The sequence below is a fragment of the Protomyctophum parallelum genome, assembly GCF_964188405.1.
Source record: "Protomyctophum parallelum genome assembly, chromosome: 1".
NCBI lineage: Eukaryota > Metazoa > Chordata > Actinopteri > Myctophiformes > Myctophidae > Protomyctophum > Protomyctophum parallelum.
Window position 1 is genome coordinate 72,561,841 of NC_139697.1, and position 27,174 is coordinate 72,589,014.

General features: G+C 42.9%; 1 protein-coding gene across 5 annotated transcripts; it reads left to right on the forward strand.

The window, feature by feature from the left end:
- The first annotated feature begins 740 nt into the window (after positions 1-740).
- emsy (EMSY transcriptional repressor, BRCA2 interacting) lies at positions 741-25,836 on the forward strand. 5 transcript variants are annotated; one of them, XM_083787662.1, is made up of 20 exons: positions 741-935; positions 3,795-3,903; positions 4,458-4,557; positions 4,821-4,895; positions 7,203-7,378; positions 7,881-8,036; positions 8,567-8,826; positions 9,839-10,109; positions 10,547-10,765; positions 11,302-11,451; positions 11,840-12,010; positions 12,609-12,799; positions 14,169-14,357; positions 14,783-14,993; positions 16,095-16,265; positions 18,661-18,816; positions 20,836-20,999; positions 21,549-22,142; positions 23,159-23,572; positions 24,351-25,836. In XM_083787662.1, the coding sequence occupies exons 1-20, from the start codon at positions 933-935 to the stop codon at positions 24,543-24,545; spliced, it is 3,975 nt and encodes a 1,324-aa protein (XP_083643788.1). In that variant the 5' UTR covers positions 741-932; the 3' UTR covers positions 24,546-25,836. The 5 variants fall into 5 exon arrangements, with proteins under 5 accessions (XP_083643788.1, XP_083643791.1, XP_083643790.1 ...); XM_083787665.1 differs by having other exon boundaries at positions 23,159-23,563; XM_083787664.1 differs by having other exon boundaries at positions 23,162-23,572.
- The last annotated feature ends 1,338 nt before the right edge of the window (positions 25,837-27,174 follow it).

Here is a 27,174-nt window from a genome sequence, read left to right on the forward strand (position 1 = left end):
ACTAATATAGGCTATACTTTTAAGTAATTAAAGTGGGTTATGTTTGCATGTTTGGAATTGTAACAGCTGAAATCAACAATACAGTGTTTGGATATTAACCTACGGTCCACATTAAGTGAAGGTGACCATGTACTGTATGGCCTAGTAGTCCTAGACTAGAACAAGGCACTTACCCCCCAACTGCTCCAGTGGAGCTGCTCAGTACAAGACTGGTTGTACTTTAGCCTAACATTTAGACTCTCGTAGATGTATTTATCGATTCTGACATTGAAAATGTATCGATTAATGTCAGAATCGATAAATACATCTACGATAGGCTAGTTCTGCAGGACAGTGGGAAGGTGACGGTCAGGCTCATGTGGGTGTGTATAATTATATATAGTGGTTCTGAAGGCATTTTGTGAAGACACTCATGATATAAGACTTATATCATATTATGTCTTCTTCTGGGTCTCACGGCCATCTCCTGACCTCTGGCATCCAGTGCCCAGAAGGGCTGGAAGTTGGGGTATCCTATCCTGCAGTCTGCTCAGACCCAGTCAGACCTGACTGAGGAACACCAATGATGAGCTGCACTGCAGTGGACAGAGTGGACAGACTGAAAGTTGAAGCTGAGATGGACATTTTCTCTCTTTGGTACAGGCCTGAACAGCGGGCAGTACCTAACACCACCAGTGGGAGGCAGCCATACACCGACAGGCGTCCAATCCGCCGCAAAAGGAGCAGAAGAAGACAGAGGAAGCAAACAGAAGAAGAGAGAAAACAGATTGAGCATAAAAACAACACCAATGTTGCAGCCGAGGAATTAAATGTACCGTTTCTACACCACTGAATACGGATGATCATTTGGAGGATGTGATAAATGTCACGCAGTCGTCCATATTAGACCACGGAACTGACATCGAGACGTGTGTTATTTGGCCTGTGAACGGATGGTAAGACATTGAATTATCACATCCAGCTACAGTAAGAGGCTAGCTGCAGGCTAAATGGACGATATACTACTGAGAAGATTTTCTTTTAAACAAAAAATGTGTGAGCTTTGATCAAAGTTGTTTCCTTTGAAGAGAGATGGTGTCGATGAGATTGCATTAACCATGGCAGAATAAGAACGGAATGTATTATTAGGTTGGGGATGGTATTGTTTTTTTTCCTCTTCTTCCTCCGGAGGTGCGCAATGAATCATGGGATAAATGAAAAGCATTTAAAAGCAGCGGTTCTCATTCTCAAACGTTTAGAATTTCAATGACAGTGACAACCATTAGCCAATTGCCTATATCACTCTCGTAGTTGCACTACAGACCTACAAGTGCAAGTGTCTATTTGGAACCCTCTCAAGGAACCCAAGCTCTGGTCCATAGCTCTAATGCATTTAAGAGCTATGGACCAGAGCTAAAGGAACCCTTTACCCTGACTTCCTGAGGATCCCTGGAACTATCTCTGGTCCTAGCCCTCCAAGCAGAACCCAAATGCTACTGAAGTTTCTGACATTTTGTTGACACAGATAGCATTGGGTCCTGTAGCACTACTACCATGCCACCTGGGACGCACCCATTTTAAAACATAAACAACATGTTTAGCGGCTCCCCGCGCTCTTTGACGAAATGTTTCCGTGTGAGGCTTTCTGAATATGTAAGTATAAGTACCCATACATGCCGCTGCGAATATCTCCTGTGGCGCGGAAGCCGTTAAGTATTTTTAATATATGTTTGCCAGATTTGGAAGCTTGGATTCTTCTCTTCCTTCCTTGTTTATTGACACCTCATTGTACCGCCTATCTGGCTAGCTAGTGGCGCTATAGCTATGACACAGCAGATCAGAGGCAGGGACGTAGCCTCACAAGCCAACCGCACACCGGGAGGCGGTACAATAAACGGTAAACAAACAAGAAGAAATAAAGCGACCACATCGGTCAAACAAAGATTAAAAATACTTAACGGCTTCCGCGCCACAGGAGATATTCGCAGCGGGATGTATAGCTACTTAAAGTTACCGAATTCAGAATAACTCAAGGAAAATAATGCCGTCACTTGGCGCAGATCCTATTTTAGAGAGAATTTCTACATCCGTGTACTGGAATTTCCATACGAAAATATAGGTCTGACCAGGGACCCAACATAAAACTCATCAAAATTTCAGAAAAGCTTTATGTAGGGTCCCGAGAGGGGCTATCTCTGGTCCATACATAGCCTGATGCGCTTTGCACCGTTGCATTGACCAGAGCTACCCTGGACCCCACTTTGGGAACCACTGAATTTACCTTATGCACACCGCTGCCATCTTGCCAACAAGGTGCTAACTAGGTGCAACTTCCCATTGACAGCCCATTCATCCAAACAGAAAAATCCTATCTGATGGTATTAAACAACATCAAACTCACCAACATTGCAGCTGTACGGAAAGCTTAAATTATCGTCTGCCCTGCCCACTTTGACAGGCTGGGATGGCTTAGGGTCGACGACAGAGTACAGCATCTTGCAATGGGTCTGGTCCACAAGATTCGATACACCACCAAGATACCCATGTACCTGTCTAAATACTTCCTTAATGTAAACGAAGTCCACACCCACAACACCAGAGGGAGTGCAACAAACCATGTACAACCCAGATTCGGCACAAACAAGGGACTAAATTATTTTCGCTCCTATGCCACCAAAATGTGGAACGCCCTACCAACAGTCATTAAGACATGTGAATCCCTTGACTCCTTCAAAACCGCTCTCAAAGGGCACCTACGGATGGCTGCAATTCGAAACTGGCCTCTGTAAAATCTGAATCCCCCCCCCCCCCCCCCCATTTTCCCTCACTGTATATTGTATCTTTTCCCTTTTTTGCTTCCCATATGATGAATTCCTGTTCTGTACTTTAGCTACATAGAAATGTCTATTTGTATGTCTCTAAATGTCTGTATGTCTTTAAATGTTTTGATGAATTGAACAATGTGGACCCTGTTGTAAACAAGTGTAATGCTTAATTGGGTCGTCCACTCACAGTTGACAGTCTTTGTATTGAGTTTGTGCTTAAAATGTACTGTAAATTCTACAAACTGTTAATAAATATTTCAATCAATCAATCAAAAAGTCTTACTATCTGCAAAGTGTTTGTTTCATAAAAATCCACCGTAGACACGTTATGAGCTACTTCCTTTCAAGAAATTCCTTGCAGATGATTATTTTTCTAACTGTCAGAGTTTGGAATCACTCGTTATTTGTAAAGCAACCTCCTGTTGCCTCCTGCATTATTTTGTGCAAATTCTAAACAGGTGGTACGCATGGGCTGTTGAGTGATAGTCAACGAGCACTTCCAAACTCCAGCACTTCCAAAAAAATCACCTGCAAGGAATTTATTGACAGAAAGGAGCTCATAACAAGTCTACAGTGGAGTTTTATGAAACAAACACTTTGCAGATAGAAAGAGGATAATTAAAGCTTTTCGTACAGCTACAATGTTGGTGAGTTTGACGTTGTTTAATACAATTAGATAGGACTTCTCTGTTTGTATGAATGAGCTGTAAATGGGAAGTTGCACCTAGTTGGCACCTTGCTGTCAAGATGGCAGTGGTGTGCATAAGGTCAATAGAAGGATAGGTGGGCACTTAAAATAGGGACATGTTTGGTGCACACAATTGCCAGGCGCGTTGTGATAGGTGCTTGTGCCCCAAACATTTGATGATCAGAGGAAGTTTTGATAAATGAATTCTCTTCTGAGTTAAATTAACATCAGAAAGAATATAACAAATGTACTTTACTTGACTAATTATAGTAATGCTGTGTTTTCATTGTATTTTCATGAAGCCCATGATTCAGCTGGAGAAACCAGTACTGACTGGGACCATGCCTGTGGTCTGGCCCACCATACTGGACCTCGGCAGAGATGAGTGCAAACGAATTCTCCGTAAACTGGGTAAGACTAAGACCACAACAAAAGTGCTGCCACAATTTCTGGAACTAACAAAGCCCACAATTAAAGATGATGAGAAGAATGTTTCGTGTCAGGCAGTTTATTTTGGATTTTGACAGGTTAAAGCAGTGTTTGGTCATATTCATATATTGTATTTCATGAAATCACAGTAAGAAATGTATGTGCTTGTTCTCATAGTTTTACAACCTATGTAATAATTTGCTGGGCTGTATCATAGACAAAGACATAAATGTAAACATCACTTTGGCCAGTGTGGCTGTATGTCAACGCTGCCCCCATATAAAGAGGGACCGCTTGCCATAATTCCATTGCATAAATAAGTACCCGATACTAACCATTTTCTGGTCATAATCATCACTGAATCTATAGAGATAACCTTTTTTTGTACGGAAACCCACATTTGTATTTTGTATTTTGATGAATTCAGTACGTTTTTCATGGAAAGAAAACTATGCTAAACTCTATGGGCTGTATTAGAAACATTGAAAAAAATATATATTTTTGTTATGTAAATTATGTGTCCATGTATTTACCAGAACTGGAGGCTTATGCAGGCGTTATTAGTGCTTTGAGAGCCCAAGGAGATCTATCAAAGGACAAGAAGGATCTCCTAGGAGAACTCACCAAAATTCTTGGGTAATTCTTTAGACCTGTGTTTCAGTATGTATTATGCTGCAAAGTAGTGTAAAATCATTACAATACTTTAGTAAAATTGTACACATTTTGTGCAACAGTATTGCCGTTATGTAACTAATTAAATTGACTCCCTTGTTCACAACATTGGTTACTCTGATTAATTTTATTACTAAGAAAGGAATACTTTGCTGCCATTTGTATCCACAAAACATACATGTCCAATGTGTTGGGTTTAAAATGTGCTTTGCCTCCCTGCCCACTAGTATCTCAACAGAGCGTCATCGCGCAGAAGTTCGCAGGGCAGTAAATGATGAGCGCCTCACAACAATTGCATATCAGTAAGTACAGTATATACAATAACTACTAGGGCTGGGAAATATGTCAATATTTCAGATGACACTATCTAGTCTCATAGATCGATAGATCTATGAGACTAGATAGTGTCATCTGGAATTTTGCTTCGGGATATCACATATTTTAGTGATGTCTTTAATTGGTTTTAATCACTTCATGTCGCAATATTGAATTGTTAAAAAATATGATTGAATTAGATGTTGTTCATATGAGCCCCTAATAACTGCCTAGTGATCATTACATATCAGTAAATATATACAACAACTTTGTGTGTGGAAGGTTACACTCGTAATTATCTGCAAAAGTGTTCATTTCATTAAGGGGTAGCGGTGGCTCAGGGCCAGATGGTAACCGCAAGGTTGCCAGTTCGAACACGGGCTCCCCCAGAGTTAGGCCCTCATTTATCAATCGAGTGTAAAATCTGCCACAGATTTGAGTGCAGGTTTCGTAGTACACCCACGTCGCCACAGCATTTATAAAGTGATCGCAAACAGCTGATCCTTCCTTAATTTCGTTCTGACGTTAATAAATGTGACGGCTGAAATTTATCTGGCACGCCCTATGAAATCAAGCCTCGCCCTCGTTTTTGCGACTGAACACATGAAATACGACCTGTGGGAACCATGGAAACCATGGAAAAAATGTTTCTCCCGTGCCTTGCTGCCCGCCTCACCCCCCTCTCTCATACACACACACACACACACACACACACACACACACACAGAGAAGCACACGCAACTTGCAAGCCCAACTAACTGGTGTCTTGTTAAATAAATAAAGAACGAACACCTGCATGAATTAAATAAAGTTGTAGGCCTACCCTGTCTGTTTCCCTCTCACCTCGCTTGCCTTGCTGTCATGTCCACGCACGCACGCACCTACATGACACGTACATCGACATCGCATCGCCATGAATGGAATTAGTTTGAAGGCTGGCCTATATAAATTTTACCCATTCGTGCACAGTGCACGGCGAAGGCGTGATACTGCGCACTGCTGTGATATTAAAGTCCTGTGGGTGAGTGTCAGTGATGCCTGCATGAGAGATAGGCTATCATGTCGTCAAGGCAGTCATAATCAACGTTTATGTAGTGATTTGAACATTGATGAACGAATCATAAACATATGGATGAAGGCTTGCTTGCATGTGTGCTGGTATGTGTTGGCGACGAACGCTGCGGTCCCGTCCTCCCGACCCCCGAAAATGATCTCGCTTTTATCTGAACTGTCAAAACTGTCAAAACCTGTCTAAGCACTTATTTAAATGGTGAATGATTAAGCCCCTTATGCCTATAGCCTGCTAGTACTTACTACAAATAGGCAAGCTGTATGCTTGTCATTGTCACTTGGAAATAAAGGCATGCAGTCCATTTATGCTTTTTTTAAAAATAATATCATAATCACATATGCCGCATCACCGCATGGGCTCCAAAATCATCTCACAAGTGCGCTCGCATAACAAGGCCAGTAAAGCACTGTTTGATTAAGCACAAACTAATACATTGTAAACATGTTACATTGTTTTTAATTGCGCGATTTTAATTACTTAAAGTAAAGTTGGAAATCTCTTTAGTTTTTTACATACACATACCGTTTTATATTAACATTTTAGGAGTGAAAACATATGTTTAGATGCCTGTGACAGCGTGTCAGCAGTTCAGACAAGGCTGCTCCGCTTGTGTACGACTCAATTCAATTTCAAGCTTTGCCGGAAATGGTAAATGTCGGTAATTTCGGCGTGCACCCATATTTTGGCGTACGCACTGTTGATAAATGAGGGCCTTAGTGTCCAAGTGTCCTTGAGCAAGACACTGAACCCCTAATGGGGCTTGCAAACCACGCACCTTTGGTATGCAAATTCGGTGGGTGTGCCATTTTGGCTGTGATGAGTCACTACTATACCTGGCCAACGGATAGGCATACAGTGGTGGAAAAAGTACTCTATTGTTTTACTTAAGTAAAAGTACCAATACTGCAATTTAGAACTACTCCGTTACAAGTAAAAGTATGGAATTTAAAATGTAATTGAGTAAAAGTACAAAAAAATGGCATAAAAATTTACTTAAAGTACTCATATTGCAGGGCCAGCAGACCACCATGGCCCATCCCAATGTGCTGGTTGGTGCCTTGCATTATTGGTGTATGACTGTGTGTGTGAATGGGTGAATGTAATGCACAATCTATGAAAAGCGCCTTGGATAAAGGCATTATATAAATGCACCATTTACCGTTTCTGTTGAAACAACGATATTCTTGATCCAGGATAAAATGCTGAACACCGTCTTTTGCAGCATGTCCGGTCCTAACAGTGCTTCAGAATGGTCCATTGAAGGGCGACGACTTGTCCCCTTAATGCCAAGACTGGTCCCTCAGACAGCATTTACAGTGACTGCCAACGCCGTAGCCAACGCCGCCGCCAATCAAAATGCTTCCCTCCTTCTACCTGCTGAAACGGGCAACAAAGAAGGTAGGAAAATATTCTTTGTAATTAACTTACTTTTACTCATAAGTCCATTCCGACAGGTTGCCATCCATACTGTTTATTGTAAGTTCATCCATAATAGTGGCTTCCCACTCCCTACTGTGGTATAGTTAAACACATTACGAGTGAATCTCAACAGAATCAGACCTGTTTGACCATTTAACCATTACAGACCTTTTCCTTACAGAGATGTGCACAAATTCACTCTTCACCTTCATTTCTTGAACACAGGGTTAGACCCTTAATTTTAACTCACCTCCACACACAGCTTCCCTCATCACTCCCTGCATTACACCGATTTTATTTATATTCTTTCTTGTGTATTTCGGTTCATATGTATATTATTTATAATGTGCTTCTTTTTAACTCTTTGTATTATTTTTGCTTCACCCTTTTTTATTTTTCTGTGTTTTTTCCTTTATATTTTATGCACCATAATTTGTGCACCAGCTAACCTAAGGGCATGATGTTATTATCTTCCATGTAGTGGTGGTGTGTTACTCCTACACAAGCACCACGTGCACGTCCACCAGTGCTACAGCCACCAGCGGCACTCTGGGAGCCGCAGTGAAATCTCCACGGCCGCCTAGTCCCGCATCCAACGTGGTGGTTCTGCCCAGCGGGAGCACCGTCTATGTGAAAAGTGAGTCTCTAAAACAATCCGTCCCTTTCTGCATCGACACCGGTACAGTTAAGAGAAACTCGGAATGAAACACTGTAACAGTCGTTACCTTTTGTGTAATAGTTATGAACGCATTGGAGAATGGAATCCTGACAGTAGACTCAGGAGAAATTGGCCTGTGAATAAGTTAACAAGCACAGAGACGAACTAACAAATGCAAAGAGGTTACTACAGTAGCAAGCCCAGAGACTAACTTATCTAATAAACAAGCACATAGACTGACAGAAACTAACTAAATAAAGAAAGCACGCTTCCTCTGGATACTGCCCTTGGTTAAGGCAGTGGGTGCTCAACTTTAAATATCACTTAACTCATAAACTGACTAAGTGGAAAAAGCAGCACTCCACTTTCATTTTGGAGTGGCGCTTTTTCACTTTGTTGGTTCCTAACTAACTGCACATAATTGGCTAACTAACTGTAAGAAGCACAGATCTGGTTCACAGTCCCTGCACTCTTTTCCTTAACGTTCACACTCTCCTTTCCAACGTTAGGTGTGAGCTGTTCGGACGAGGATGAGAAGCCTCGCAAGCGGAGGAGGACCAACTCGTCCAGCTCGTCCCCCGTGGTGTTGAAGGAGGTCACCAAGGTGGCTCCGGCCATCTCCAAGAGCATCACTGTGCCCGTGAGCGGCAGCCCCAAGATGAGCAACATCATGCAGAGCATCGCCAACTCCCTGCCACCGCATCTGTCCCCGGTCAAGATCACCTTCACCAAACCCACCATCCAGACCACCAACACCACCACTCAGAAGGTCAGTCGATATACTGTAACTGTATGGCTCAGAATTGGTTATTTCCCACACCGTAGAATGAACTTCCACCAGCATGTTAGTACAAACCTTGCCTGTGTTATATCACGTTTGAAACACTACAATTAAAATATTTGCAATGTTAGAGTTTATTTATATTTTAACTAACTATAACTATATCTTGCCCCTATGTACAGTATGTCAAACATGGAATATACATGAATTGACTATTCCATCAAGTGGTAGAAGTCGTAGTAATGACCTAGAAGAAAGTACCAATTGAGTCAGACAGACAGCTGCCTTTGTCATTGTGCTATTGAGAAAAACCTATTTTATTTGAAAGTTACAGTGTGTCCGACTGTCCGTGCGCACGTTGTGGTGAATATGGGCCAGTGTTGATGTCTTGACTGAGATTTGTGGTTGCATTGATCTTGTCATTGGCTCATTGATAGCCCAGCCTGTATTTAACCCCTGGCCTACCGTTCCCGGAAAAAACGGATTATTGCTAAAAATACAAACCTCCCGTTCACGGAATTAACGGAATGTCAATCAATGTCAGTTATCGGGGGTTCAATGGAGCAAAAATTTTCATTTTTTCGCTAATATCACTAATGTTGGATGTAATTTACCAGAAAACGGCCGAATTCCGCGTGATCGTGCGCTATCGTGCACGCGCGCCGTCTCTATGTGCGTCGCTGTAAAAAATGTGATGTGATTAATGTTAAAATGATGAATTAAAAATATGCCAATTTGTTACCCAAACAAAAAAATTGGGATTGGTAGTCCAAGGCTTAAGACATGCCCAAATGCTACTACTCTATGACTCTGATGAAGACCGCAAGGTCGAAACGTTAGTCGTTTGTATACTCAGCACCTAAATAAAAGGCTCTAAATGTCCGTGCTGCTCCAGTCTCTTCTCCTTATGCAAGAAATACTAACACATTATGAACTGGATTACTTAAACTGAAGCATTAAGTCCCAAAACGTTTGTGTCTGTGTTGTTGTCCCCGGTCAGGTGATCATCGTGACGACCTCTCCAAGTTCCAACTTTGTGCCCAACATCCTCTCCAAGTCCCACTCTCACCACCACCACCACCACCACCACCACAATGCTGCAGCCAACATGGCCAAGCTGGTCTCCAGCTCCATGCTGACCGCCTCCACCCAGAAACAGACGGTGGTGTTTCCAGGCTGCTCCACCCCCTCGGCACTCCCCAGCCCAACGGTTGCCGTCACCAGTGTGGTCTCTTCCAGCCCCTCTGTGGTCATGTCGACGGTCGCATCCTGTACGTTCATTGCTTTGTTCTGCACTGTAATGAAAAACGTTTTAGAATGTTATCCTCAAGAACTCTAGTGAAGGAAATAGGAAATGTTCACGGGTATGGAAGCTGGCAGGCGTTTGTGTCCTTGATGTTGCACTAATCTTGGGACATTTTTTTTTACCTTTTGTGTGATCTCTTATGCAATCATTAGTGTAGTTTGTCTGTGGAAACTTTTATTTGGTTTCATTTTCTTTTTGGTAATCTGGAGTTGGCCTATGAAAGTGTACTTGGATGAGCCTGAAACGGTGAAATGTATATTTAAAAAAAAAAAGTTCCTTCAAAAATATTGGGGAAACATTTTGCTCTCAACTTGTGATTTCAGGGGCATTTTGATTATGTTTTCGTTTTAATGTCAAATAATATACTATACAGAAATTCAAAAATGACCTTTCCCACCTCAGGTATTCCCTCAGCTGGTGTGAAGGTGGCCACAGCCAGACTTCCCTCCCCTAAGACTCTGGTGGGCTCTCCCACCCAGATCCTGGCCCAGTTTCCCAAACAGCAGTCTCCCAAGCAGCTGCAGCAGGGCTCCCCTATGAGCATCACCAGCATCAGCCAGGCTCAGGCCTCCAGTGCCCCGCCTGGCTCAAAGCCCACCATCCAGATCAAACAAGAGTCGGGTAAGAAAGATAAGACCGCTTTGAAGAGACATACCGGTGGGTGTGGTTTTCTGGACCCAACTGAAAACTCTCCAATCCATTTTTCCCATAGAGATTTACAAAAATAATTATATCAATTATTCTAAGCCATCAAGCCATCCAGGATCCTGTTGAATCATGACTATAAAACCTTTGATTCTGTGGAGATTTTTATTTTATTTTAATTATGATATACTACATTTAATAAATTCCCTTTGTTTAGTGTTTTTCATTTTTTCACAGAATCAAAGGTTTTATGGTCACGAGTTCACTCACCAGGATCCTGGATGGCTTGATTCTCAGCTTAAAATAAATGATATAAATGTTTTTGTAAATCTCTATGGGAAAAATGAATGGCCGATGTTTCAGTGGATCCAGAAAACCACGCCCACTGCTATGCTTATTGTGCTGTGTTCATATTTCATATGGGAAATGATAGGCAAGCTGTGTAAGTTCAAATGAGAAACCACAGTGAATGTGAAAATTGTCAAGTGAATGTTTTGTGTGTGTCTGTGTAGGAGTGAAGATAATCACCCAACAGATGCAGCCTAGTAAGATCTTACCCAAGCCTTCGTCTGTGGCCATGTCCAGCAGTAGCTCCACCCCCATCATGGTCGTCAGCAGCAACGGAGCCATCATGACCACCAAGCTGATCTCCCAGCCCACAGGTGTGTGTGTGTGTGTGTGCGTGCATGTGTGCATTCATGTGTGTGCGCGCGTGCGTGTGTACGAGCGAGAGAGATCATCACTGTTGCGACGTTGCGTTCCCCTTTTTTGCCCCATCTGTCTAAAACCCAGCGTTATTTGCTAACATTTGGGGGGATTTCTATTTTATAAAGTCGTCAATGTATAAATCTATGATATTTTAAAATGTGTAGGCTTCTATTACGCGGTGTTGCCCCTGAACGTTTAGTTTGATGACATGTTCACCTGAACTTGTAATTATACAACAATTCAGTGGTGCATATTGGGACTAGTTTCCCCAGTCCCTCTGATTTCAGACAATTTTCAGATGCATTTCTGACATTGAATGTTATTTATTTCCTACTCCTACAGTCACGCAGACCACCTACTCCAGACCCACCATGAGCCCTAGCATCAGCAGAATAACGGGCTCCACAGGCGGAGCCACCTACGTCAAGACTACCAGTGGAAGCATTATCACTGTGGTCCCCAAGTCTCTGGGCTCACTGGGAGGCAAGATCATAACCAGTAACATTGTGTCTGGTGAGCCCAACACACACACACACACACACACACACACACACACACACACACACACACACGGTTCCTGGTTCGATCCTGCCTTTGTGTCGGAAGTGTCCTTGAGCAAGTCACTGAACCCAAAGAGCTGGAGAGTATTTAAAGTTACGTTTAAGTTCAAGATATCTTTTGGGCTTTTTTACCTTCATTGATAAATCACAGTAGGTAGACAGGAAACAGGGAGAGAGATGGGGGGGGGGGGGGGGGGGGGGGGGGAAGACACACAGCAAAGTTCGACGGGATCGGGACTCGAACCCGTGACACACTGTCATGATGGATTACCAGCTAAGGTGCCTGGACCACTAATCTGGCCCAAGCTAAATGACAATTTCTGCCTGGCTTGTAATTTGTTTCACACTGCCTAGAAAATGCTCTTGAATGAAGCGTTTTGATCTTTATTGGTGAAATTAAGTCACCAAATACTGTACAGAAATGTATTAATTAAAAGCAGGTTACAGGGCAAGGAAACTAGTACGGTAGATGCAGTGAGATTACACGGTATCACAGTCAATGCTACACCAGTAAGGGGAAAAGTTAAGTAAATGATAACCTTCTGTTCCAGGTACGACCACTAAGATCACCACCATACCCATGACCTCCAAGCCCAATGTAATAGTGGTTCAGAAGACCACGGGCAAAGGAGCCACTATCCAAGGGTTGCCTGGCAAAAGCGTTGTTACGACCTTGTTAAACGCTGGGGTCAGTGGAACTATGAGTCGAGTTGAATTTCCATTCAAGGACTTTCCATTCAAGGTGTATTGTATACGTCAGGTTTATTTCATTGTTATTATTGAAAGTGTGTACATGATGTTTTGTTGTTGTTTTTGCCAGCTGCTTGAAAAGCGATGGGACAACATGTTCACCTACCTCTACTAACGGCCGTAGTGGACACGTTTTCATCATTGGCTGCCTCTAGGCTGCCCCTAAGCCAATGAGAGACTTACCCATAAAACCCATAGTCTGAATGGCATAAAACCCTTACTCTGAGGGGCGTGACCTTAGAGTACCGGTATATATTAATAGAGAGCAAGTGGATGGGAGGAGAAAACCGGTACCGTCTCTATTAATATATATATATATATATATACTTTAAGGGCGCGACGTGAAGCCGTATTGGCTGCATACTTTGAACACCGCAACGTGAAGCCGTGAGCTGAGGCAGAGGCTGTGGCACCCAAACTGCTAGATGTAATGTTCATGAACGGGAGCTTGCTGCAGCTGGCAATTATGACTGAGTCTTTCTTGTTTTTGTGTGTGTATAGAGGGTATGCGCGTGACATCATCATCAAACCCGGAAGTTATGCAGGAATGCCTACAGAGTGGCAAAAAAATACTTTCTGGCCTTGACAACCCATGCATCCAAACATAAAAGTCCTATCTGATTGCATTAAACAATGTTAAACTCACTTTGCATGTTGCTTTGCCACTCGATGTGCCATTCACTTTAAGCATGCGCATACCCTCTATTCCTGTATATTTTCTTCATATATCTTATATAAAGTAGCTTCATATCTTATTGATATATTTAACACATTCAATTAAGTTAAAATCTTCATAATACTATGACATATTACACAATAATTATATACAACCAGTGGTGGAAAGTAACTATGTAACTATTTACATAAGTACTGTACTTAAGTACAATTTTGAGGTATTTGTACTTTACTTGAATACCGGTATTTCCAATTCTTCTGCTGCGATACACCTCGGAGGCAAATATTGTACTTTTACTCTACAACATTTATTTGAAAACATACACACTTCAGCCCTATACACATTTCGGCCATTTGAAAATATCCGATCTACACACTCACAATGCGTCGCATCGCAACACATTGTGACCGTGTAGATCTGCTATTTTCAAAAGATTTTTATACACTTCTTGAAATTGGACATTCTGCATAGTGAGTACTTTTGTACTTTTACTCAACTACATTTTGAATTCCGTACTACGAGAAGTAGTTCTACATTAGATACTTTTACTTAAGTGAAACAATTGAGTACTTTTTTCCACCGCTGTACACAACACCACACATCTGTCTGGCCTGTTTGCGTGTAGACTTTGTGACGCTGCACGCCGTAGAGTATAAGCTCCACTGACCGTTGTTCTTGTGTGCAGCAGCAGGGAGACAAGGGCCTCCAGGCCGTGCAGGGAACCAAGCCAGCCATCATCACAGCCTCCAGGCCCATCACCAAGATGATAGTCACTCAGCCTAAAGGCATGATCTCCGGCGTATCCCAGGCCACCACCACCACCACCAAGATCATACCCACCAAGATTGTCTACGGACAGCAAGGCAAGACACAGGTCGGTAATATCTTCTTGTTCTCTTCCACCGTCTCTAATCCAATCCAATCTCCATCTTTGAAACGTTTCAATTTCAGGGACCCTCAGACTATCTTCCCAACTATCAATCATTTAGCTGGACCTCACTTTGAGAACAACTGATCTAATCAATTCTGTCTCAGTCATAATTACAGTCAGGGCTCAGGGCTAACGTGCATTTGTACAATGTAGTATACTGTAGGTTTCAATGAATTAATGTATTGTCTATTCAACTTGAGGTCCAGCTTTATTGCCACATCACATGTTCTGAAAGGTCTCTTAAAGCGTGTAGTGAGCTTGTAGATCTGCTATATTTGCTCAATGTCCGCCCCAGAATAGGAACGATAGGGTTAATGTTAAAACGACCCCCCCCCCCCCCCCCCCCCCCCCCCCCCCCCCACCTGCAGGTGCTCATCAAACCCAAACCGGTGTTCCAGACGGCGGTGGTAAGTGAACAGACCAGACAGCTGGTGACGGAGACGCTCCAACAGGTAGCTCGCTCTTCAGAACTGGGACATGTCCAGAGCTCGGGACAAGAAGGTCTGGCAAAGGACGAATCCAGTAGCTTGACGGAGAGCAGCGCACCCCCTGAGGAGGCCTCCCACAGCAGTGCACACGGTATACCATTTTTAAAGATTACAATTTAAGCATTTAGCAGATGCGCTTATCGAAAGAGACTTGTAAAGTGTAAGGTTTGAGAGTACTGGGCGCTTTTGTTCATTTTAGCTGACAGCAGCCCGGCCGCTGTGTAAAGTGGGACGTTTTTGCAGATCAAAGTAGTAGTATTTCATTTCGAGAGTAAACTGAGCCTGTAAAAAACTTTTTTTATATTGCTATGAGAGGTTCTAAATTAGTTTTTCTTTTGTTCACCTGCCATTCAGAACAGTGAACTAAACTACCGCTCATCATCCCTGGCAGCATGATGTCTGAAGAAGGCCAAATGACAGAAAGCTCACAATAAATAGGATACTTGCACAGAATTTTGAGTGTGTGGTTTCTGCTTTCTTTTGTTCATCTGTCCTTGGAATGTCATTCGGCTTCATTTGCTGACTGCCTTCCCTGATATTTCTATGCAAAGTAATGCAAAACACAACACTCCAGTCTTAGCCAGACTAACCCTGTCTCTTAAATTAAAAGTCCTTCTACTTGTTTATAAAGCTCTCAATAGGTTAGGGTCAGCCTTCATCACAGAATCCCTGTTGTTTTCTGTTCCATCAGAACATTAAAGTCCTTTAATGCAGGCTTGTTCGATATGCTTACTTACTTACTGCCTGCTGGCATCATGTAGGGCAGCAACAAAGGATTTCCACTTGTGTCTGTTCTGGGCCAGTGTCTCTTGTTAGATATGCATGAGCATAATCTCACCCAAAAGGGGACTGTAGTATGCAGTGATGCAGCTGTCTTCAATTATGCTCCCAAATGATGTAACACCTTACCTAAAGAGATCAGACGGGCTCTGTTGTAGCCTTTAAACACAAAACCTATATTCTTAACCAAAGTTTTCTGTCTTTTCGAAGGCCGCTAGCCCTTCCTATACATATATTGAGCTGCATGTTTTGTATGAAGTGCGGTATAAAAAATAGCGTTTGTTATTATTCGATTATGCTAAAACTAAGCAACATTTGGGAGGCTTTTCAAAGTCTGGTCCTTCAAGGCCTAGGACATTTTCGGATGATTCAAACTGAAACCCACTCTTTTTCCCTCCATTGTCTTTGCCAGACCCTCAGCCTGTAGTACACGTGTTGTCCTCCAGGGAGCAGGATTGGACCGAGCAGGAGGTTTCATCAGTGGAAACTAACCCCACTATCATCTACCAAGATGTGTCTGGTGGGGAATCCCAGTCCGCCACCTCCACCATCAAAGCCCTGCTGGAACTGCAGCAGATAACAGGTCACTATCACTGCACAACAACACCATTTTGTTGTTTTTTTATTTATTTAACCTTAACCAGTAAAAACCACATTGAGACTGAAGTCTCTTTTACAAGTGTGGTACTATTTGCAAGTGAACCCTTGTGTTGTTTTACATTTGGATGTCAAGTCAAACCTAGTTTTCATGCACATGTGTTTTGAATGTAAACACAATTGCAAATGAAAGAATGCATACTTTAACATAGCATAGCATACACAATAGCATATTAATTCACAAGATCTGTGTATGTCTGTCTGACTGTCCCGGACGTAACTTGAGTGCCGTCTGACCTCATACACTGGGGGAGTGCAGTGGGGAATGGCAATTTGGTCAGGAAAACAATTTCAGAGAACCGGAAAACCACAAATATCTTTATCTGTCTGTCCCCGGATCTGAAGAGGACTCACCGATTCTGCGGAGCAGGCATCGAATCTCTGTGTATTTGGGCGGAGTGTAGGCTTTCCTGATAGGCCAACCCAACCCGTCCGCTTCATAGATTGGTGGAGCTTTGGGTCACATTTATGCCACTTTGCCAATATAATTTTACCATAGTAAAAATGATGACATAGGCGAACACACACATTTTCCTGCAAGATATTAAAAAAAAATCACTATTTTTGTGTGACACCATAGTACGCTTTAATCTAACAATTTGTGTAAGGATTCGCTTTAAAATCATGTGTAAGATGCATGTTCATATAGTCAGTAAACCTTTGCACATGCAAAGCTCTCAAATACTCAAATCTGAAGTGGGAATTGAGAAATCTATAATTATATCCAGACAAGGCTTTTTAACGAGAGGCTGGAGTGGATAAGTGCCCATTTGAAATATGATGGAACAGGTCCCGTAGGCAGTGAAGGAAACGACATTAAAGCAAACCGTTCCAATGGGCTCCTTTTTAGTCTAGTTGTATGTAGGAAACATGATGAGAATTTCTTATTAACAAATAATTGGTCATTGTGCTTAAATAAGAAATAAACTCCAAATGTGTTTGTGCTCGGAATTGCAAGAGCTCAGAGAAAACATTTTGACGTGTCTAATCTGAATCAGGTGTTGGAATCTGATTTCATATGTTCTCTATTTTCCTGGTCAAGCAAAACAGTTGGAAAGCACATTGCGGGCACATAACGTGTTTCCAGTAAAATGCACGACTAAACTCTATTGCCAAATATTCTGTTATCCATTAGCCAAGCAGCACTCGCACTGATTCAAAGCCGGAGACAAACATTAATAAATAAATATCATCAATCATGTATTTTAGCTTCCCTACATTGAGAGTTTGTCTTTTTGTTGAATGCAGAGTGCGGCGTCTTATGACTATTGGGTGTTGGATTACTGATAAATGATACTCTTTGCTTACCTCCGCAAAAAAGAAACGACCTATGGAAATTGCATACATCCGTCTACTGAATAAACACATACTCTGTGTTGGAAAGGCCTAACCTTGTTGAATGCAATAGAGTATAAAACATGGCAACCTTAAGGAATTTCCCTCAAAACACTGATGCCTTACATGTGGTTGGATAGATAACTAGAGATATCGTACACCTTTATACTGTAGATAGGGAAATTCAACAGAGGACAATATATATATATTATAATAATAATAATAAATATACAGGGATTAGAATGGGGTAAATGATTATTGTTTTATTGGCAGAGGTACATTAACTAAAATGTACCTCTGAAAGGTACTTTCTCTCAGATGAAGCTACAGTGATATCTATATTGTCCAACACTTATTTGTCTTTATTTATTCTGGGAAAGTCCAGTGAATGCTTGAATGTTCCTTTACAGCAACCACCTGCTTCACCCATATCTAATTACATACATTGACACCTGGGAGGTGCCCTGTACCACCACACTTTCTCTTTCACTTTCCCCTGCCAGCCTGGGGAATCGCACTCGTGACATTCTGGTCAAAAACCCAGCTCTCTGTACTGTAGTCCACCAACCATACCTAATAAACACACGCAAATAACTTGTCCTTTTTTGGTAGACTTTATTAATCCTAGGACATACATTTTCAGCTTCACTCAGCTGCTGGCTGCTCAGGTTGTCCGACTGAGCGATTGCTCAGGGTGGTCAGTTAGGGGTTAAGTGTCACTGACATGAACCGGTGACCTTCTGATTACCACACGCCCTTGCTACCCACTACAATTCTTCAACAAACTTGGTCCCCTCCCTTTTCCCCCCTACAAATCTCCCTTTCCCCTGAAAATAGCCGATTTACTGTACAAGCTTGTTAAGATTTTGTTATTGTGCCGAACTTTGGCCTTTTTTTTAAATTGTTTATGTTGTCCCATTATGACAGAATAGGGACGCTAGCGTCTTAAGTGGTGTAAGTGTGAGTTTTGTCCCCCTGACGGACAGTGAAGGAGAAGGGGGAGGCTAAACCCAGGCAGCACACCATAGACCTGAGCCAGATGGCGGTGCCCATCCAGCTGGCCCAGGAGAGGAAGCAGACCCAGGAGCCACCCAGGCCCTCCACCTCGGAAGCAGAACCCAGCGCTGACTACGTTACAGCAGGTAAGATTGATGCTGATGCAGATTTTGGAGAGCCCCTGGAGGCCTAGGCCAGGGGTCTTCCAAGTTTTTTTCAGCCCAAGGACCACTTAGCTGAGAGAGGGATGAAGCTCACCACATATTGGATTCATGTTAAATGTGGGTTTTCAAAATTCAAACCTTAATACTTTGAAAGCTTGGCTGTTTGCTTAGTACTTGTCTGTCTTGAAAAATGGTTGAAGATAAACGTTATAAAACCCTCATAAGAAATGTCTGGGTAAAAGAATGAACTGTCCACTCGGTCTAAGAATGCTGTGCTTCACAGCTCCTTTTAGTGCACACAGGCATTTTAATCTGCAGCCCAGACCTAGTCAAGCTCTTACTGGTGACGGTATTCAGGTGGCTGCATAGGGTTCCATGACCCAAAATTATCAATTCTTACCCTTGGAGGCGTTAAAATCAACACTCCTGATTTTTCTGTGTACACTGTACAGAACGATTTTCTTTTTTTTTCAATAATATTATATATAATATATATATATTTTTTTATTGATTTTTACATTTTATGACTGACAAAGACAAGACAGGAAAAACAGAACAAACAAACAAAAACAGACAGCTCAGCTCAGGCATGTTGTGGAACAAAGGACACAGTTATACACATATACCAAAAAAATAAAATACAAACATAATATACAAATATGGACACATTCAGTTTGGTGCTTGAAAGTCTAGATGGGTTAACAACTCCAGAGAAAATTAAAGAAAATAAAAGATATGCATATACATAACAATAACATACATAACTTTATCCATCATGGTTAGTGGCATCGCTTCTGTCCAGGTACCCTATGGTCAAGGTGGTAGCTAACTGAGGGCCAACAAATCTCAAATATGGGTCCCATATTTTATAGAAGGTATCTGTGGTGGAGCGTAGCAGGCAGGTTAGGAATTCCAACGGCATGCACTGCATGATTATTTTGTGCCAATCTTTTTTTGTTGGTGTTTTCTCATTAATCCAAGACAACAGAATATATTTCCTAGCAGCATAAATTAAGAGATTAAACAGACGTGTATGGAACTTGTTAACAATCTTGTCATCAGGCAGCCCAAGAATCAAACACATAGGGTCAGGTTCAAACTCCATATTAAAGATCTCATTCAACTGCTGCACGAGGTGGCTAGGTGAGATCTGTAATCGGTGTATGGTTCTTAGCTGAATAGACCAAGCTCTATTACACACAGAAAGTTATTTGGCATTTTCAAATATTTCCCACCAAACCTCGTCTGAAATTTCAACCTCAAGATCACTTTCCCATTTCCTCTTAGCATCTTGTGTGTCAACAGTTGTTTTGGATCTTAACATGCCATACAGAATACTTATAAACCCTCTTGTAAAACCCATTGTCAGCACTCTCTCAATTAGAGAGGTAGTTGAATTAGTTGATAGTGTTGTGCGTCTGAGAATGAAATCCCTCACCTGTAAAAATCTGAAACAAATTCTGCAAAATTCTGTCATATTTTTGTTGTATTTGATCAAATGACATGAGTATAGGACCAGTAAAAAGATTTTCTAACGTTGTTATACCGCTATCTTTCCAATAATTAAACCCATGGTCAATAAGGCCAGGAGGAAAGTCTGGGTTCCCCTGAATTGAGGTGATGTTACTTTTGGAACGATCTTTCTAACAGCAAGGTTTTCACAGTTTCTCCAGTGTTACCTGATCTGCATGCTCCACAGTTTTGGGGCCGTGTCCACCAAGATGGTTCTTCCTGAGCGCAGAGTATTTGTTTACAGTGCGAGGAAATGCCAGGCAGACAGATTCAGAGATATCCATATACAGTATGGGCATAAAAGGGACACAGACAGACAGACAGACGGGTACAACATGTACTCTGTCAACGTGTATTACAAAGCCGTTTGGGGCATGCATTCACAACTTAAAGATGGAGTGCTGTGATCATCCATTGTCGCATCATTCCCCCGAAGTATAGTGTATAAATGAGATGAGAGGACTGTCCAGAGTGGTTCTCCTTGCACAGGTAAAGGTGGCAGGGTGGGCGTGTCCTCTGACGATGGCGAAGTGGTCCTGTCCTCCAGTCAGCAGCTGGTGAAGCCCTTCAAAATCATCAGCCAGGTGACGGTGACCAGCAAGGCTGTCGCCACGTCTTCCGCAGCAGTACCCGCCTTACACCTCAGCCAAACGGTGAGGACACACGCCAAGAAATAAACTTGAACATCCACCCCACGACAGTAGGTTCAGTCGATAGTCCGGCGTGCGCTATGGCCATTCGAACTCTTTGTCATCCTGTTCACTAGCGACACTGCATGTTTGAATTCACGCTGTGTTCAGGTATTGCTAGAAACAATACTGTCTGTTAACCCCTCTTGTGGGACACATTGTGCATGGAGCATGTATGTAGTGTAGACGCGCTAGCCCAAGCTGTTCAAGTCTCAACACAGTGGATGTATATCATTAAGTAGGTTTAACACAACCTTTTTTGTAACACAGTTGGTCTGTATGTATGTGCGTATGTACAGTATGTCCGCACAAAAGTACACTGCATTTCCCCATCAAAGTAGGCCAATCACAGCGAACTGCATAGCTCATTTCAAGCTGCTATGCCAATCATGGCTAAGGTAACATTGGCGCTTCGTTCACAAACTGCACCCCTAGTAATCAACTATCCATAGCTACAGATTGCACGGGGAAGCCACAGTGTTCTTAGACTGTGTGTTGTTTCTTCTTGGGCAGCCTCCTGACAGCGCTCTCAGTAAATCCGAGACCGTCCTGGAGGCAGGGGAGCTTGAAGGCGACACCTTGGACCCCCAGACCGGTTTGTTTTATCGCTCCAGCCAGTCCGCCATGGACCACCTGCAGCAACCCACCCCGTCCTCAACCCCCCAGCCGACGCCCGCCAGTCAGTCCGAACCCGAGCAGAGGCGCCAGGCCGCGCCCGTCGCCGCCCAGCCCCCGATGCCCCAGTTGCAGAGCAAACCCCAGCCCAGTCAGACTCAGCCCTGTTCCTCCACTTCCTCCTCCTCCTGTGCCTCTTTCTCCCCCACGTCGACGAAGAAGCTTCCCAAGCTGCAGGAGCAGCTCCCGCTCATGAAGCCCCAGACCCCGAGTCAGAGTCCCGTTGAGAGGCCCTCGCCGCCCACTCCGAGCCAAGGAGCAGTGAAGGCCCCCGCCCTGAGTGCCCTGACCAAATCCCTGGTGACGCCCCAGCTGCCTAAGCTCCAGCACGCGCCCACGTCGCACCACAGACCCATCCACACCGTCATGTCCCAGCCCCCTCCACTGCAGGCCCACCATCCTATCAGCGCGGAAAAGGCCTCCTCCAGCCAGGTGAGCAGGGCTGCATACTGCATCACATGCCTTTTCTTCATCCACATTTACATATAGACATGTCAATTATTATTTGAGCCAGACCGATATATTTATATGGTTGATATATCGGTATTGTTAATTATGCAGCTGATGTGTTCCATTTTTAAATGGGGATTTAAATTAAAGTTAAAGGTAGTGTAAATTATATATTTTGGTTAAAACAAAAAGTGTTTTGTTAAAAGGTTAAATCACTATATTTTGATAGTAATCTATTTATGCGCTTAATGTTTATAGTGTTCCATTTCCATGGACTATCCTGAAATGGAACATTTGGAACAGCGTTCTCTATCCTGATTGGATCAAATTGGTATCCCAGTTTCAGTTTCTGAAAATGCATTTTCTATTAGTAAATAGCTGGAGAGACATGGAGACTCCTGTTACTGCAACAAACACTATATAGCAATATCGAGCTTTTTAACACTTTTTTTTAGCCAAAGAAAATCACTTGCACTACTACTAAAGGTAGTTTAATAAATGTTAAGTTTAATAAATGGTATATATTTTTTTTATAGCAAAAAGTAGACCTTGAGGGTTTCTGGATAGCTAATAATGATTTATGGTATTCTGGTTCAAACACTATCGATCCATTTAGTCTCAGTTTAAACACTTGACTCTATTAGCAATTGTGAGGTAACGGTTGAGCACGCTGTTTTCAATTTAATATTAGAAGACTGGCAATAAAAAGCTGTCGTTTTATGTGTGTGCTCGGTGGGCTGAGGCTATGGTCTTTTAACCGCAATACCGAAATGTTATAGGCCTTCAGTGACATTCTATGCTATATGTACCTTTGCCAGATGGTTACGAAACTCCTTTTCTGCCTGGGATTTTCATCATTGTTCAGAGGATGCAGCCTACGTCAATCTTTATGAGTGGAGATACAGTGTTTAGGAACTCTGTAACCGGGACTGTCTAGAACTCTACTTCATAAACTTATTTTTGCCTTTTGTTCTCAATTTCAAACCTTCTCATTCCAGCAGCCAATCATCACACAGAGTGCCACTGTCACCAAGATCACCTTCGGTAGCAGCCACCATTCCTCTGCGGTTTTCAGCAGCGCCGAGGCCACCGCTAAGCTGATCCCCGAGTCCAGCTCCTCCTCCTCCTCCTCCTCCTCCTCCGGAGGGAAGCCCTCTGTGTCCGACATCCTCAAGATCTCCATGATGGAGGCGGAGATCGACCCGAGCATCGAGCCCATGGTGGTGGACTCCTCCAGTGACTGCAGCCCCCTGGGGAAGCCCCTGGCGGTGGGCGTACAGGCCGTGTCGGGGGGCCAGTTCATCAGCAGCTCTGGCTCTTCCCTGGGTCATCATGCCCACCCGAAGGCCCAGTTCAGCCGCATGCAGGGTCTCACCGCTCAGAGGAGCAAAGAAGACCTGGATGTAATTGAGGTATATATTTTTTTACAGCAGCTTGGTGTTTATATATAAATCGTTTATATATAGAAACCTTATTGGTTGAGATGCTTGCCTTTTATAAACCAGTGTTCTCACTGGTTAATTTATTGCAGTGACAAATCATGAACGTTTGCAGGTTATGAATGTCAATTTCAGAAGGTGGGAGCATATTTCTCAGAGCAACACCTTTAATTATTAGAAATAAAAAGCCAAGTGGATCATGCATTTGGGCAAGAATTAAGCAATATTACACGAGGGTGTGCTTTACCGCCATTAATGCATGCCTGCGTTGCTGCAGGATCTATCCGATAGGCGAGTTCCGTAAGCGGTGCAGAATGTCCATAGAAATGAATGGACTTGCAGTGTATTTCTTTGAATGTTCAGTTGTGAACACACTTTAAAGAACTATTTGCAGTCCCGTACATTATATCTCTGTATGACGATGTACACATTACAACAGACTTTGTCGTGTGCTGTTCCAATGGACAAGTTTACGGTGAATTCACTGTAAATCTCAGTTTTCACCGCTTCTGAAGCCACACATTGCACCCTAACCGTATGTATGCCAACATTTACCCCCTGAGATCATGACTATTCCATTTCACATGGCACTGAGGCTTCAAACCTGTTGTCTTTTGTCCCTCTCCCTTCAGTTGTCACCGTAGCTATATCCAATTTCTTGACGCTGCCTGTGACCGCAGTATATTTTATCCTATATCACCTTACACCTAAATTCCCTCATCCTTCCGGATTTATTTTGGTAACCCTGCAGGTGATTCCTCAGTACTCCATCTTGCCAGACTCCAGCCAGTCCAACGTGGTGGTGGAACCCAGCGGCTTCCTGGAGATCACCAACTACACCAGCCAGCAGCTGGAGGAGGACAGCCCCATGGAGCAGGAGGTGGACAGCAGCAACGACGAGGCACCGGCCACCAGCCCCGCAGAGGACAGCTCTGACCAACCCTAGTGTGACTGTGTGCCCCACCACCACAGTACAGCAGAGGACGGCTCTGACCAACCCTGGTGTCACTGTGTGTCCCACCACCACAGCACTACAGCAGTGCTTCTGAAACTTTTTCATTTCAAGGACCTCCGGTTTGGTATGCATTAGGCGACGGACCCCCCCACCACCTTCTCCCCCCCCCCCTTTTTGATACAGTACATACAAGTGCACAAAATAATGGTAAGCGGTCCTTTTGGTTCCATTACGGGTCCATTTATTTTGGACCCCTGGCGTCGATTAGGAAGGAAGGAATGGCTCAAAACGTCACCATGATCACCTGATCATGATGTTGATTTGGATTCAATAATGTTTTAACTCTTGTTTTGCAGTGAAATGCTCTAGATATTCAACATAGGAAGAAACCTTTTTTTAGTAATGAAGACTCAAAAATCTTTTTTTTCTTCATGATTACCATTGAAGGGCGTAGGCCTGGATGTGACATACTGTACTGTACTGTATGTGAGTGAGGAGGAATGCTCCCTTTCAGCCTCATCGTCTAAGGAAGAAACACTCAGAGACACGTATGAGGAAACATTGCTCACAAGACATAAGCATGTCGACAAAGCAGCCCGGTACAGTTTAGCTATTGAATCTCCACGCACCTTGGAATTGCACCACTTTCTTTTCAGTGATGGTGACCTCACAAAAGGCAGTGTTGCAGTGATTTCATCAGCATTTATTTTGAGTCTCTTAACCCTTAAGCCCTATTTTATATGATGGTGCTGCAGGAGTAAGAATAGCCAATCTACAAGCTCACAATGCTGTGAGTGTGTTGATTGTCAAATTTGGCTGGTTTTGAAAAAATTGTAAATTTTTGGACCATTATTAATTCCCCAAAATGGGGACACCATTTGCAGATGACGGACGTGTCCTCTTGGTAAAACCTAAGAGACAAACACAGAAAAAAGGCTAACACATTTGTGAATGTGTAGAATAGTTTTCTAAAATGTGAAAAGAAGATGAAACAAAATTTATTTCTTACCAGAATGTAGAGCTGAAGGCACCAGTGGGCCCAGGAAGAAGGAACAAGGCCCCGACGTGTGTGTGTGTGTGTGTTTATCGTCCATTTTAACTGAAAAATGTATCCAGTGATGTACTTTTGTAAAGATAATGTTAATGAAAATCCAAATGTTGAGTGTTTGCTTTTGCATAGTGCATTCAAACTATGCATTTATTTTATACGTTTTCCAACTAGAGGAATAGTACAACATTTAAAATAATGTACTCTGCTTAATAAACCAGCTAGTCGAACACATCAAGTCTTTGAAATGTTCTAGCTATTTCAACTTGTGAGCACAAGATGTTTATTCTGAGCACAAGGCTGTTGTAGATTGTTTTTGTCCACAAGGAGGACATTATTTATTTTCCACAATAAGTACATGCATAACACAAACAAGACGTACAGAATACAAAATACAGGATTTATTACAGGGGTCACACAACAGACGGGTACAAGAGTGTCTTCTTAAATTTAAAAAGATGAATTAGTGTGGCCTTTTGTTAACTGTAATCTCTTGCACAGTCAAACCAGTTGATCTGAAGCAGTTTGAGCTCTGCCAACCTAGTTGTGAGAACTTGTGACTGTGCTAACCCACCGTGCCCATGGTCATGCACCAACTGCCACCAGATTTGTTGTTTACACTTGTGCCTGTGGTCTTGGGACAAGTGTAAATCAATTTTGAAGATTTGGATTTATGGCATTCATAATTTACGTTGCCTGCTGTGCCTACCTTTCTCTCTCATTCTCTCGTGACAGGACATTTCACAGTTGGCCAGACACACTTTGAGGCTCTTTAGTTTATGACGAACATGTTGGTCAACTTCCTGGGATGGTTTATGCAACACTGAAGGGTTATGAATCTACTAATGCTGGAGTAGAAACACAAATAATTCATCATGGCATAGAGTGTGACGACCATTTGGGACATGACTCGAGGTACGTATTTATAGAGAAATGAGAAGTGCAAATGTGGGTCAAATACCTTGCTTACGTATTTAATACGTACTACATCATTTTGAAATTCTCAACTTTGACCTTGGAATAATTGGAGAGACTAGACTCGAGATTCAGTTGGTGACTAAAGTGTCTCAATCTCTCCACCACAGTTTCCACTCCAGACAGACCTGGCAAAGGCCAGTTCGTTTCCAACAAACAAAGAGCAATGTCAACGCACCAAGGTTCAAGTCTAATGATTATTCCCGCAAATTCATCAGGTGAGAACATCTCCCTCTCCACTCTTCTACTTATTACAAATAAGTCATTATTGCCTCCGAATGTCTCTTGTGGGGAGCCAAATGGCCTGTGGGCTCGTTTTGGGTGGGTCTGTGTGGATTCTTTGGGTTTGAGTGAGCCGGCCACGCGGTCCAGCCTCATTCTGCATTGGTCTGTTCTTACCTAACTTTGAAAGTGATCCGCGGGGCTCCTGGGGGCTGGGGTCCATCCTGCAGCCCAGCATTGGTTGGAGCTGACCCAGGGACATGTGGCTCTGTTTAGGAGCATGCTAACTCCCCTCCTCCCTGCACCCCTGCCAAGATGAATGGGCCACAGTGTGCTATACAGCTTTCCTTATGCTGCTGACTCACCTGGCTGTGA

What these genes read in the sequence shown, in the direction of transcription:
- emsy (XM_083787662.1), top strand. An exon ending in ACGAATTCTCCGTAAACTGG is followed by an intron (nt 3,904 to 4,457) that starts GTAAGACTAAGA and finishes TGTATTTACCAG; the next exon opens with AACTGGAGGCTTATGCAGGC. An exon ending in CGCTGACTACGTTACAGCAG is followed by an intron (nt 18,817 to 20,835) that starts GTAAGATTGATG and finishes CTCCTTGCACAG; the next exon opens with GTAAAGGTGGCAGGGTGGGC.